This window comes from Protomyctophum bolini (genome assembly GCF_963924005.1).
Source record: "Protomyctophum bolini genome assembly, chromosome: 11".
Taxonomy (NCBI): domain Eukaryota; kingdom Metazoa; phylum Chordata; class Actinopteri; order Myctophiformes; family Myctophidae; genus Protomyctophum; species Protomyctophum bolini.
The window spans coordinates 19,467,463-19,481,625 of record NC_137872.1 but is presented as its reverse complement, the minus strand read 5'-3'; the positions used below and the strand labels follow the sequence as shown (position 1 = coordinate 19,481,625).

Below are 14,163 nucleotides of genomic sequence, written 5' to 3'. Positions count from 1 at the left end.
GTAAAGGACCTTAGACGTGACCCTGTCAACCCCTTCAAATTATTTCTAAAGAAAACATAATGTAAAAAAAATCCAGAACGAGGACAGTGATTATTCTTCAGAATATAGAGCATTGACAATGACTCAAGTAACTCGAGCACTCAAGTTAGCAAGTTACGAACTTGACGAAGTTAGCAAGTTACGAATTTGTGAATTGATTATCTTTTATTTATTTTATTAATTCTTTTTTTTCTCTCTCTCAATGGCCACTCCTTACCCTACCTGGATATCACTTACACTACCTAACAAATGGATACATGGACACTGATGATTATTACTATGCAGGGATTGGAATCAAATCTATTCGTATTCTAATCAAAAAAAGTGAATGAGTTCATTAATGTTCTGTTAGTATAAATTATCTTCAGTTCCTTTGCTGCTATCTATGAATGGGACCGTTCTTTGTTAAGAACACAAGACGTTCAAATCCAGAACAGTGGAACCCTAAAGTTCTATTCTATTCATTGCAACATAATGTTCAAGTCTAAACTAAGGTTCTGCTTTAACCTTTTCTGTTATAAGAATGGGCATCATGCCAAGTATCACATTGAAAACTCAATTCAAAAGTGAAACTTATAGGCCTACATATAGGCTACTTTCACTTTTAAATTGTGCTGCATCAAAACATAAAGCAAACAAACAAGACAAAACAATCCAGCACAACACTTTCTTCCTGCTGCAACAAACGGAACGTTCCAGAAGGAAGGACAGTGACAATGGCAATTAGACACATGCAAACAATCACAAAGTTTGCAGAACGGGCAAGCAAACCAATCACAGGTTTCACAGAGCACTGCGAGCGTCACGGAAGGAGCACGAGGACAATGGTTAGACGACACATCACTGCAGTGGTGAGGGAGAGCGGTGGTGGGGGGGGACCGCCATTAGGATAATAATGGGGCCCATGATTTGCATTGCTGAGACATTAGAGCAACCATCTTGATGCCATACAGCGGCTGTATCGCTGGACTAAATGGCAGTTAATACATCATTAGCGGACATTAGCGACACAATGTGAGCTGCAGATGGGAGCCAAATTACTTAGACGCCAATTAGGATGTCAGTCAAGCGGCCCAATGTTTAGATGCTGTGTGGTGTGGTCTTGCATTTTGAGAAGTTAGTCATCTCACTACGATTAGATGTTTGTGTGCATTGCCAGTGTCCCAGGCAGGTGGCCGGAATCCCGTTCTGGATACGAAAGCCTTCAAAAATGGTGATTTGAAGCAATTTAATAATTTTTTTATCCCACAATTTTTGTAACTGATTTTTTTCACCTGGTGCCAATTGCCTAATCTGTAATCCTGGGCACTACTCTCACCCAGAATTGAGCTCATGCATGCTTCCTTCAATCCATGAGGAGTGAGCAGGCAACTTTTTATCGCCTGACATGGAGGAGTTTAGTACCTTTAGTAAACATTGCCATGAATAAGTTTTGTTTTCAGTCGGTAGTTTGTAAATTATGGTCCCATTAATTTCACAATTAAATTGGGGAAAATTGGGGAGAACGGTAATTCCAAGATGGTGGATTGGAAGTTGATAAAATAGTGCCTTAAAAACAGGTCTGTTGAAACCAATGGGTGACGTGCGCGGCTCCCTTCGTCCATTCTTTTCACAGGTTCCAGGGCAAGCATTCAAGCAAAAATAATACAAATCAGGCGGATGCCGGATGTAATGTATAAGATGGTAGCACCTACTTAATCTGTGGAGAGATGAGGAGTAGTATTTACTTAGTTCAGGCTTCATAGCCAGCTCGTAGGAGGGCGGCAGGTGGCTGAGGTTCTGGAAGGAACGAGACAGGGACAGGTCGTACGGCTCGCCTGTCCTGTACGGTTCTGTGGCCGCAGTCAGAATGTTGTGATGGGGTCTCTCTACCAGAGAGAGAGAGAGAGAGAGAGAGTGAAGAGGGTGAGTGATAAAGTTTGATGCAGTGCAGTGCAAATACTGTAGGGGCTCTATTGAGAACCATACGCTGCTAGAAGAGCTTGTACACTGAGGGTCCTCTGGCTGGTAGAATGCACGGGGGTTGTGGCAGCTGGGGGGGGGGGGGGGGGTGGTGTAATTGCAATTGGACATTATGATCTAAGGGTGGCGCTAGAGGAAAAGTGGACATGTGGCTGCATTTAGGTCTACGGTCTACCACAGGTCTGTGGCTGTACTGGGCCAGCTAGACTAGCCTTTTCTTTTTCTTTTTTTCTTGTCACCGGCAGATTCGAGGCTAGGACCTCATGCAGGCAGTGGTGGAAATTAACTAAGTATATAGGCCTACATTTACTTGAGTACAAGTTTGAGGTAATTGTACTTTACTTTTGGAGAATTTCCAATACTTTAACTTTAGTTACTACTTACTTCGAAGATTTTGAATATTAGTACAAAACATACTTAACTTAAACCCTATATATTTCAGCCATTTGAAAATAGCATAACAAGGTTTTTATGCATTTGAAAAGTTGTGAAATGGGACATTCTGCATAATGCGTAGTTTCTACTTTTGGTACTTTTGGCTAGCATTATGGATAAAGATTTATGGATAAAAATAGCCTGATGAAGGCTGCATAGGCCGAAACGTTGCTGGTTCCCTTTATTAAAGTTTTTCACTGCATTTGAAGACAGTGTTATTTCTTTGTCATGATGACGTCGGGCACTTAGTTGTCCCTCTTCTACGCACCTGTCACCTGTAGGCGTGCAAAAGCCTTGCTTTTTAAGTATATTTTCATAACAATACTTTCATACTTACCTAAGTAAATGTTCAATTCAGGAGTTTTACTTGTAACAGCTGTATATTTCTACATTTCAGAATTGAAAAAGGCCTTTTTTTCCACCACTGCATGGGGGACAGAGGAGAGTGGTTTATCATCTCTAGTCGTGGTGGGAGGCTTAAAACAGGAGTTGGCCACAGAACGCAGCGTGGATGGAGTGATGTCCACAGTTCAGTGCAAGGAAAGGAAACAGGAGTTTGTTTACATGTTGTTGTTTTTGTTTCGAGAGATTGTATCCAACAGTTGGACACAAATTGGAGTTTTACTGTGTTTTTGAGTTGAAGTGTACCACAGGTGTAGGGAAAGAAAAGGGGAATAAAGCCTGAGTTAGCCAGTTTATAGCGGCCTCCATATATGGACAAGTTATGTTTGTGATGTCCACCCTCCCCCCCCCATATAGGTTTGGGTTTCTACCCGACCCTCACACCTCTGTTGCGCCGACGGACAAATTGGTGTTGTTCCATTCAATGAGGCCCTTCTGCTGTGTCTGACAGCCGTGCATGTTGAATGGTTTCTGTTGTGTTGATTAATTGTCACACGAATATTGCGTTTAACGATTGAATTGTGTTTTTTATTTGCATTGAACATTGGAATGTTACAATTTGTATTTCCGTTTGCCTTTTTGGCTTCGTAATCACAAATTGCACAGGGCAGATATGACAGAGATGACTTAAATATACAAAGAAATCAATGATATTTAATACTTAGATCCAAACATTTTACAAAATAGCGGAAATAGTTGATCTACAAGCTTACAACACCGTGATGTGTTGAAACGCGTTGTTGTAGATCTGCATCTTTTTATCTAGAATGACACACCCAAACTAGGGATTGATTAACAATAATCAATTATTTCATTAAATGATTGATTATTGATTATATATTTTTATAATTGATTCAATCGATTAGTTCCATTAACTGTTGGACGGGGAAATAAATGGACAGAAGATCGGCCAACCTTGACCCCCAGCGTACAACTACACTGTCTATAACAACAACATCTATTCACAACACATGTTCAATCACGTTGTGTCACTCTATAACGACATCTATTCACAACACATGTTCAATCACGTTGTGTCACTCTATAACGACATCTATTCACAACACATGTTCAATCACGTTGTGTCACTCTATAACGACATCTATTCACAACACATGTTCAATCACGTTGTGTCACTCTATAACGACATCTATTCACAACACATGTTCAATCACGTTGTGTCACTCTATAACGACATCTATTCACAACACATGTTCAATCACGTTGTGTCACTCTATAACGACATCTATTCACAACACATGTTCAATCACGTTGTGTCACTCTATAACGACATCTATTCACAACACATGTTCAATCACGTTGTGTCACTCTATAACGACATCTATTCACAACACATGTTCAATCACGTTGTGTCACTCTATAACGACATCTATTCACAACACATGTTCAATCACGTTGTGTCACTCTATAACGACATCTATTCACAACACATGTTCAATCACGTTGTGTCACTCTATAACGACATCTATTCACAACACATGTTCAATCACGTTGTGTCACTCTATAACGACATCTATTCACAACACATGTTCAATCACGTTGTGTCACTCTATAACGACATCTATTCACAACACATGTTCAATCACGTTGTGTCACTCTATAACGACATCTATTCACAAGTCACAACACATGTACAATCACGTTGTGTCACTCTGGATCAGCAACACTTATTCACAACACATGTAAGCAGGAAACGTGAGAATGAGAAGAACAGATATACACATATACACCGATGTGTAGATATGTGTATTACTTACCTTCGTGTCTCATTTGCCTGTGGGCTAACCAATCCAAGCCAGAAAGAAAGGATCAATGACGCACGCACGCAAGCACGCACACACACATACAGTACATACACTCCTCTCTCTTGTCATAGAAAATTGCATTTGGATCAAACAGTTATAGGTTCTAATGACAGTAATTGGTTTTTCAATAACTTCTGCAAACCGTACTCCTTTTGATCCTTTGATCATCACACATTTAGTTTTTCTATTCCTTCCCCCACGGCATGCTTTATCTTTATGGGTTTAATCAGTGGTGGAAAGTATTGCTTGTCAAGTACTGTACTAGAGTACAGTTTGAGGTACATTTACTTCACTTAATCGTTTCCATTTTTCAGTATTTTAAAGACACAAATCTAATCTTTGCTCCAGTAAAATGTTGAACACGGGCCTTTTATACTTGTAACTGCATATTTTTCATATTGTGGTAAAGATACTTATTTAAGTAAAAATATAAAAAAAAACAACCCCAAAACAGTCTTCTTCCACCACTGGTTTTAATTCCCCGTTGTGATGAATACTTTTGTCCTTGGCTATTTTAAATGGTCTATTATTACATTCAAATAATATCTGGGAGACAGTGTTATTGGCCGACTTCCCACTTGTACATGGATGGTTCATATATCGTCTCTGTCGGGTGGAAACCTCATATGTCCAAAACCGTTACTTGTCAGGATTCAAATTCAAAAATAAAAGTAGCCGATCCACAAGCTCAAAACTCGACGCTTCGCACCACATTTCAAGCTTTCGGACCTGCTACCTTTGATGCTTTGGTGTGGCGCTGTTGTGTGATCAACTAGGGCGTTGATTTACACAAACAAATGAAAGAAAAAAAGAAAAATAACTTACCTATTTTGGGCGTGAGGGCTGTGAGGTCCATGTGACTCCGCTGGTAGTCCTGTTGGGGGTTACCTGTGGTGAGAACAACATTTTCATGTTAACAATAATAACACAAAGCTTGTAAGAAATGTACAGCTAAACATATTAGGATTGTGAAATAATCATTGGATTAATTGAGTTTGGTCCAAAATGATTGTTTTGTTTAAACGCTCTTAATCTGGCTGGTACACAATTAGTACACCTGTGACATGACAATTACGTTGACGGAATGATGTCTATAGCAGTTTCTTGTCATGGGATCAGGAGACTGGAATCTTAAAAGTCTGTAACTTTCAGAGATAAATACGTACTTATATTTCACGGTAGAATAGATTGGGGTCCAAGATATTTAAAACATATATGGCACCTGGTGTATCCAAAATGTATCCATGCTCACTTATAATAAGCAGGCATGGCAATACTGAACACAACAATCCCAGCACACGCACGCACACATGTGCTCTGGTACATCCCTCAAATCATCCCTCACAGTTTGGTGCAGTTCCAAAATAATTGCGATGCAGCCGAATATATACAGCAGAGGCACTTTGATGCTTCAAATCATCCCACCTTCGATGTGAACAAGTGACCTGTCTTCCTGACGCGGGCCACTGACGCGATTGATGGCCACTGGCTGTTGATGCTTTCAATCTGTCAGTGCCTTAATGACCAACTTGAGCAAGGAAATTGATTCTGTGGTGAGACTGGTGACAATATTGTTTTTGCTGTAACAAACATGTTTTTACAAACACAGCTTTACAAATTCAGATCTCCATTTAGACCAGACGTCAAAATAAAATAAAGTCTTCTGAAAGAATATATATATATATTCAAAGATTTGTGCCGCATTTTCACAAATTTTCAAAAATAGCAGACCTACAAGCTCGTAGCGAGACACTCGGTGGCTACTGCCTAATTGTCCATGAGTAGCTGTCTGTCTGCCTGTCTATGAGTAGCTGTCTGCCTTCCTGCCTGTCCAATTGTCCATGAGTAGCTGTCTGTCTGTCTATGAGTAGCTGTCTGCCTGCCTGCCCAATTGTCTATGAGTAGCTGTCTGCCTTCCTGCCTGTCCAATTGTCCATGAGTAGCTGTCTGTCTGTCTATGAGTAGCTGTCTGCCTTCCTGCCTGTCCAATTGTCCATGAGTAGCTGTCTGCCTGCCTGTCCAATTCTCCATGAGTAGCTGTCTGTCTGCCTGTCTATGAGTAGCTGTCTGACTGCCTGCCTGTCCAATTCTCCATGAGTAGCTGTCTGTCTGTCTGCCTGTCTATGAGTAGCTGTCTGCCTGCCTGCCAGCCAGCAAGTTGGTTAACAGAAAATAAATTGTTATGGCTGAGTAAAATAAAATACAATAAACACAATTTGCCTGAAAATAGATTACCCAGCTATGACCTTTTTCATGAAAAAAATCAATTTCCGCAATTACCATTTCCGCAATTTCCTCCAATTTCCATTTCCGCAATTTCCATTTCCACCATTTCCGCAATTACAATTTCCGCAATATCACTGCTTTACACCACTGCCAATGCCAATGGGCACTTGTATTCCTGGCAAAAAATAAAATAAATTCATAAAAATCTAATAAAAGCGAATCTACAAGCTTGTAGATCTGGACTTCATGGCACACCAGTGTACCTCGACACACTGATCTGTAACCATTCACATTTTCCTGCAGTTACTTTGTCTCTAAAGTAGTCTTATACAGGTCAACAAGACATATCATTATTTGCTCATGAGAAGCTGTGAAGTGGCAAAATGGATGCATTGGAGTGAATTGGAGTCCCTTTAGTAGCAATACGCGCACACACACACACACACACACACACACACACACACACACACACACACACACACACACGCACGCACGCACACACACACACACACACACACACACACACACACACACACACACGCCACGCACACATACTGTAACTCCTGTATTTTTACTTGAGTCACTACAAAGGTACTGGCATCAAAATGTATACAGAACCAACGTAAAAAATACTCTTTTCGATATAGCCAAAGCTTACAGTAAGTGGTAATGTTGATTAACAAATAAATATAAATGCAGATGAATGCAAATAAATGCAGATAAATCTGAAAAGATATAACTAATGCTGTGAAATAATTGTAGTGGAGTAAAACATACAATATTTGCCTCTGAGATGTAGGGGAGTAGAAGTATTAAAGTACTGAAAATAAATGACACTCAATTAAAGTAAAAGTCATAATTGTACTTAAGTACAGCACGTGATTCATTTCCATGACTCCCCGAAGTGAAAGTGGTTAAGCGTGGGTTTTATAAACATTTAATCAACGGAAAATATTAGCACAGCCTTGTGACTGAAAAATAACTATACATCGGATGCATTATGGAACAGTTTTGGACAGGTTTCCCCGACCGACAGAGACGATATATCTCCCATTCATTGGAGAGCAGTCAAGTGATGTGGGCCGGCGCGTTGCCGGCGCGACGGCTCGTGACTGCGGGCCGCTTGACCCTCCAGATGATGATAAGGAGGAGGAGGAGTGGCACGAGCAGAATGGCAAATGGGACTCGACGCCACTTAAAGCTGTCCGCCCTCGTGCGTGTCTATGCATACCATCTCGCACGCCGCATGACTCCCTGATGTTTACGCCAGATAAGGAAGGACCTGGGAAGACAGGCGCGACCGTTTTCCGCTGTCTCTTTCGGTTTTTAGACAGCTGGTGGATGGAAAAGAAGCTCCGCGGGGGCAAGCGTTTCCGGGAATCTGGCCGTCGCGGCATTCAGCCGCGTGGGTGGAGCTTCTTTTCCATCCACCAGCTGTCTAAAAACCAAAAGAGACGCCGGCAGACAGCGGAAAACGGCCGTGCCTGTCTTCCCAGGTCTGGAAACACTGACAGAGAAGCAACGAGAAGTCGGTGTGTTGCTCAGTAGTAGGATATCAAGAAGCAATGAATATTTGCAATGAATAAATGCGGAAAAAAACTCACATTATTTTACTGAGCGACCCACTGGCATTTGTGTTCACTTGAATCGTTATTCAAATGACATGACGTAATAGCGTACGGACATGATTGAAAATCATGTGACTGAATAGCCACAATGTAAATATATAGACCCTGATGAAAACCTTATAGGTCGATATGCATTGGTCATAATTTTTTGCCTCAAAATAAATCCTTCATATTTTTTGCCATGGAATTATTTTCTTTGCAAGTCTGTAGTCCAACCTTTTGGGAACAAAGCAGTGCTTCTTTGAAAACCCATTTTTGTTCACATGTTCCCACCTGTATCACTAAAGACTATAATTATGTTTTTAAGAGCCACTGCCTGATCCCTGCAGCGCTTCTTTTTTAAATTCTAATATTAAAGAGTTCCGGCCCACTGTTTGGGGAAGCAGTGCAGTATACAGTACTTGAACAAATGCCCGGTGTGTCCGCAGGCCAGACGGATGGGGGGATCCCACTGTGACCCAGATCTGTTTTAAACGGCTTGCTCTGGGGGGACCTGATGGACAACGAGCCCTTACAGTACCATGCATGGCACAACGCTGGCACACTGTGATGCACTGTACCATGAGGGCCTGCTGCCGCCATTCACCTCCCTTTGCCCTTGTGTGCCCGTGTGTGTGTGTGTGTGTGTGTGTGTGTGTGTGTGTGTGTGTGTGTGTGTGTGTGTGCGCGTGCGTGCGTGCATGCATGTGTGTGTTTGCCTTGTTTTGCTGTTGTTTTTTTACCCTATTCAATTTATATATTTCTTTACTCTTCATTTCATGTATTCCTACAGTTACCCACTCACTCTCTTGACTTTGATACCTTGTTTATTTGCTTCAGTACATTCTGCCTTTATGACCTGTGAGTATGTGAAAAGTCGACAAAACTCAATAAACGTAAACACAACAACACAACAAAACAAATAAGTACTTTAGTTACTCTCCACCGACGATGGCCTCTTGAAGAGAAGTGGGTGTCCATGGAGCACTGTGACTTTCTAACAGGGATAAGCACAGATTTATCTGATGTCTTCTTCAATACACCAGAAGTAACATCATACAAAGCTGCCGTTATCCATGCCGGGAGAGGAACACAGACAGTCAGGGACGCCTCTTATAACAAGGGGAAGAGATGGTGGCAGACAGCAAGGGACAGTGGTGGAAGAATCACAGTAAAAGTATCAATACAACAATAGAAATGCTCCGTTATACAAGTAAAAGTGCAAAAGCATGCATTGGCATCAGAATACACTTATAATTGCCAAAAGTCTTTTGAACACTCACTGCGATATGTTGTGAAAATAGCCATTGTAGATCATCTATTTTCAAAGAACCAACATATAGGGCTGAAGTGGTTAAAGTTTTGTAATAATATTAAGAATCTTCAAATTAATTAAGTAACTAAAGCGTTTTTAGTGGAGTAAAAATAGCAATATTTGTTTTCAGTGTTCTCAATGTCCCCATGGTAGGCAGGCTTCCTGTGAGACGCAGGCTGAACAGACAGAAATAGTGCCATCTTATAATGAGCATTAGTGAGGACCAATTATGTGAAGTTAGGTTGACAACGCATGATCTTTTTAGCGGCAGCCATGTTGACATAAATCATTGTGTTATGTTCATTCCTTCACAGTGTTGTTACCATCGATATATTCCAAGGTCAAACAGAGTCAGTGTGCTACTATTGTGCATGTTGGCTCAAAGGAAAGTCTGTCACTCTGCTAAATGGAACGGAGCCTTAATTAATATAATTGATAGCACTGGTGAAGAAAGTAACAATACAAAACTATTATTAGTATTGTTTCAATATGGCTGCTGTGAAAATGGTCTATTATCATCAGTTTTTTTGATAATTGATTGATTGATAAATTATATTAGACAATAAAAACAATAAACAGTCAAGCACATTGGTCCAAAAGTACAGCACCGAAGAAAGACCTTGCGGACTCATTTCCATTTGGGTTCCAGGCATTCATTCACAATAACAACAATTGAGATATCTCAAAAACATTCAATCTAGAAAAACTTAAATTGTGCTGTATTTCCATCCAGAAATAATAATAACTTGAATATGTTGAATAAAACCATACACCACTACTTGAGACATGAATTTGGCTTCTTGGTCTCCCCAATCCCTGCCACTCTCCATTATAATGACAAACTAAATGAAAATCCCACCCACCTTTTTCTTTTGCCAGTAATTGGCACAAGGTTCTAAACATGCCAGAGTGGGTTGGTCAGTCGGTCAGTTAATTAGCACAAGGTTCTAAACATGCCAAAGTGGGTTGGTCAGTTAAAACCACTGAGGTCAGGGTTCAACTAGCCAGAGGGCCTGCATGTTGCTCTGAAAATGTGTGCGGCCCACCTAGCCAAAATTACAAGCCGTGTTACATGTTCAGCTGGGTCTGGACTCTGGACGTTCCGGGGACCTCCCGGGAACCCCCACAGTGTTGCAACACTCACTTCACACAGGTGTGATTCTTTTGTCCATAAATTAATGCCCTACACACTACAGCGTCATTTACAAGCTCAAAATGTAGCACAAAGTGCATAGCTTGTAGATCTGCTACTTTTGATGTTTTTGAACTTGATTCCTGAAATGTCACAGATACAGACAATAGATGGCATTTGATACGCAGAATAGATATGCTCAAGTTGGTTACATTTCAATGAAAGGGAGAAATGTCAGGCACCACAAAGTAGGAAAATTACATCAGAGATTAATGTCTTTGCAATTATGAGCCGAGCTCATAGCTGCACTCCAGGCACTACTACTCACATACATACTACTGTACACTGTTAATTCCAGTTCACAGAGAAATTCGCAATTTGATGAGGGACATGCTTAGATGATGATGATGATGCTGTGATGTTGTGTTATAGGTAATATAAATAGGTAATAAAAATGCAGCCGACTATTTCATAATATTAACACATTGAAAGCGGGTTAGGCCATTTTAGATGTTAGCGATAGCTACTCAAAAATCTTTTGCATTTGTGCAAATCTTTGAATATCAGTATACATATATTTGCTTTACCGTACTTTGTGGTACAACAAATCTGAAGTCCAGATCTTCACATCTGGATCGGCTAATTTTGACAATGTTGACATTTGAGAAAGTTGCAGTTTTGTAAGATTGTTTTTTTTAAATAATAATAATAAATATCTTCAAAACATAACGCCATGCCCAAAAATAGAGATGTCAGGGGTAAAGCAATGACGCAAAATCGAGAAGAAGATAAAATTATTGTTAATTTAATTTTTCTCAAGCCAGGTATACTTTCCAAAATTGTTCTGTTTGTGAGATTGACACACACTGTGGTGTAATGCGACTGAATCTCTATTCTGAAATAGAATAACTGTATTTACTGTATGTACTGTGTTACTCTGGCATACAGTATCTGTGTCTGTATCCATGCACATGTGCATATCGTCGCTGTCGAGCAGAAACCTTGTATCTCTATGTTTGAACTTGTGATGTTCTGTTTATGCCCTACTTTGTTGTACAAGCAGAATAAAATAAAGTAATAATAATAATTGCCAATTGGCAATTTTTCTTAGAAGAGTTAGAACTACTGATTTGGACGGCATTTGTAGAATCGACCTCAGGTCTTAATGGGTAAAGTAGCCTATATATTTTATTTTTTACATACAAGGTTTCCACGCAGTGACGATATCAGTGTCTTGTTCTCTGCGCGACTCAGACAGACACACAGACATGCACACACAGACACACCCGCACGCACGCACCCACTCACGCACGCATGCACGCACACACGCACGCACGCACACACGCACGCACGCGTTCACCCACGTGCACGCACTGCCTGGCATGGCACATGACGTCTCCCCACCAGGTGCCCCTGGGGTTTTATTGATTAGAGCTAGTGTGTTGCAGGAGGAGCAGCCTGTGTGCATCATGCGCTCCCATGATGTGCTTCTGTTCCACTTCACTGAGGACACACGCCTCTCAGTTTCACCACACGCAGCCTTTTTGACCTTGTTGACTTCATGAACAACGGTGTCGTGTCACACACAGTGGGCAGGGCAGGGATTCCCAAACCTTTCAGTGCCAGTAAGGTCCCTGAAGTAGCCATAATTATAGCCCCCACAGTGCAGCCCCCCTCCCTATTGTAAAATGGCTTAACTCCCCCACCTCACCTGAAAGTATAGTGAACATAGCTGATCTACTATAGCTAGTCCCAACACACACACACACACACACACACACACACACAGACACACACACTGTGTGGTTCCGCCAAAACCCATCACTGGTGTTTCAAATCTTGTCCTATTGATCAGTGTAATCTAATAACTTCATGAACTATTTTTGAATCTATGTTTGAAAGTGTTCCCAAAGCTATAGGCTATAGTATTCATTTTCAATGGTAGACAGTGACATGAAGATACAAAGCTGTATACAGTATACTGTAGGCTAGCATTTGATTTCAATGGAAGCCAGAGAGATGAAGATACAATGTGACACCCGGGCCTAGCTCTACATTTCAGCTTGAGCTGGCTTTCAACTGCAGCCACTAAGGGAAAAAGAAAAAAGGGTTGTTTGACGAATTAAAACCGGGAAAGCGTTATTTTTTATTTTAGCTATAAGCTTTTTCCAGAAAACTGAGTGGTTCTCAATTTTTTGAAAATGTTGAATAAATTAGATGTATTACTTTTAGCCGAAGCAAAATGTTTCCTTTTACATTTTCCTCGCTCGCCGGACACACACATACATACATGCTTGACGTCAACGAGCGTGTTGTTCAGATTTGTAAGCTTTGTGTCTTTTGTATAGCAGCCTCCATCTCGTCACAGATACATTTGTTTAATTTGGAGTGTGTGCACAGAGGTGCCCTCTTTCTGAAGCTTTGCCCACGCTCACTCCTCGACGCTCCTTGGGGGATAGCATTGAAGAGCTGTAATGCAATCGCTCTCTTGCTACTTAGCCATTAGTCATGGCATCTTTTATCAGGAAGCTGTGAGTAAGCCGGTGTTATTTTACAGCCATTTCGGGCTTTTGTCTCCTTAGCTTCAATGGTGGAAATTAAGTGACTAAGTAGATTTACTCAAGGCCAAGGGCTGTACTTAGGTACAATTTTGAGGTACCTTTACTATAGTTCAGAGGAAAATGTTTTTTTTACTCATTTTTTATCTGTCGGGTGGAAACCTCATATCCAAAACTGTTACATTTCAGGATTCAAATTCAATAGTAACAAAAGCAGCAGATATGCAAGCTCAAAACGTGTCACTTTGCTATAGGGGCTTTCATTTACAAAAAAGCAAAAGAACACAAATGGAGATATGGACCGACAATTCAATGAAATACAATATACATAATATAAAAATAGCCTACTCAGTAGCATTAAAACTCAATTACACAACTCACGAAGCCTTGTATTCATGGCGATTTCTTGTTTTTTTCACCTTCCTGAGCCAATAATGTGATGACCGGGTCATCGCCGGTCAGTAGAAGACTCAGCAGAAGACTCTACTCTTACCGGACTCCGTCAGTCATCAAATGATTTGCTTCGGAAAGCAAAAATAATAGAAATTAGGCCTACATGAATTCAAGGCTTTTCATGATGGCTAATTGATAGAAAATAAGTAAAAAAAACAAATTGGGTGAACTACTCTTGAGTACAAATACTAAAATAGTATGCTTAAAG

The 14,163-nt window shown here is 40.7% G+C and overlaps 1 protein-coding gene across 1 annotated transcript in view; it reads right to left on the bottom strand.

Annotated features, from left to right (window-relative positions):
- Positions 1-14,163, bottom strand: part of LOC308324352 (shisa family member 6) — a gene marked incomplete at both ends in the record, with an annotated part of 89,744 nt that overhangs the window by 9,398 nt on the left and 66,183 nt on the right. The window contains 3 exons of the mRNA XM_080776394.1: positions 1,734-1,907; positions 4,617-4,640; positions 5,490-5,552. Coding sequence (XP_080632520.1) covers positions 1,734-1,907; positions 4,617-4,640; positions 5,490-5,552 — 261 coding nt within the window. The remainder of the gene's footprint in view (positions 1-1,733; positions 1,908-4,616; positions 4,641-5,489; positions 5,553-14,163) is intronic.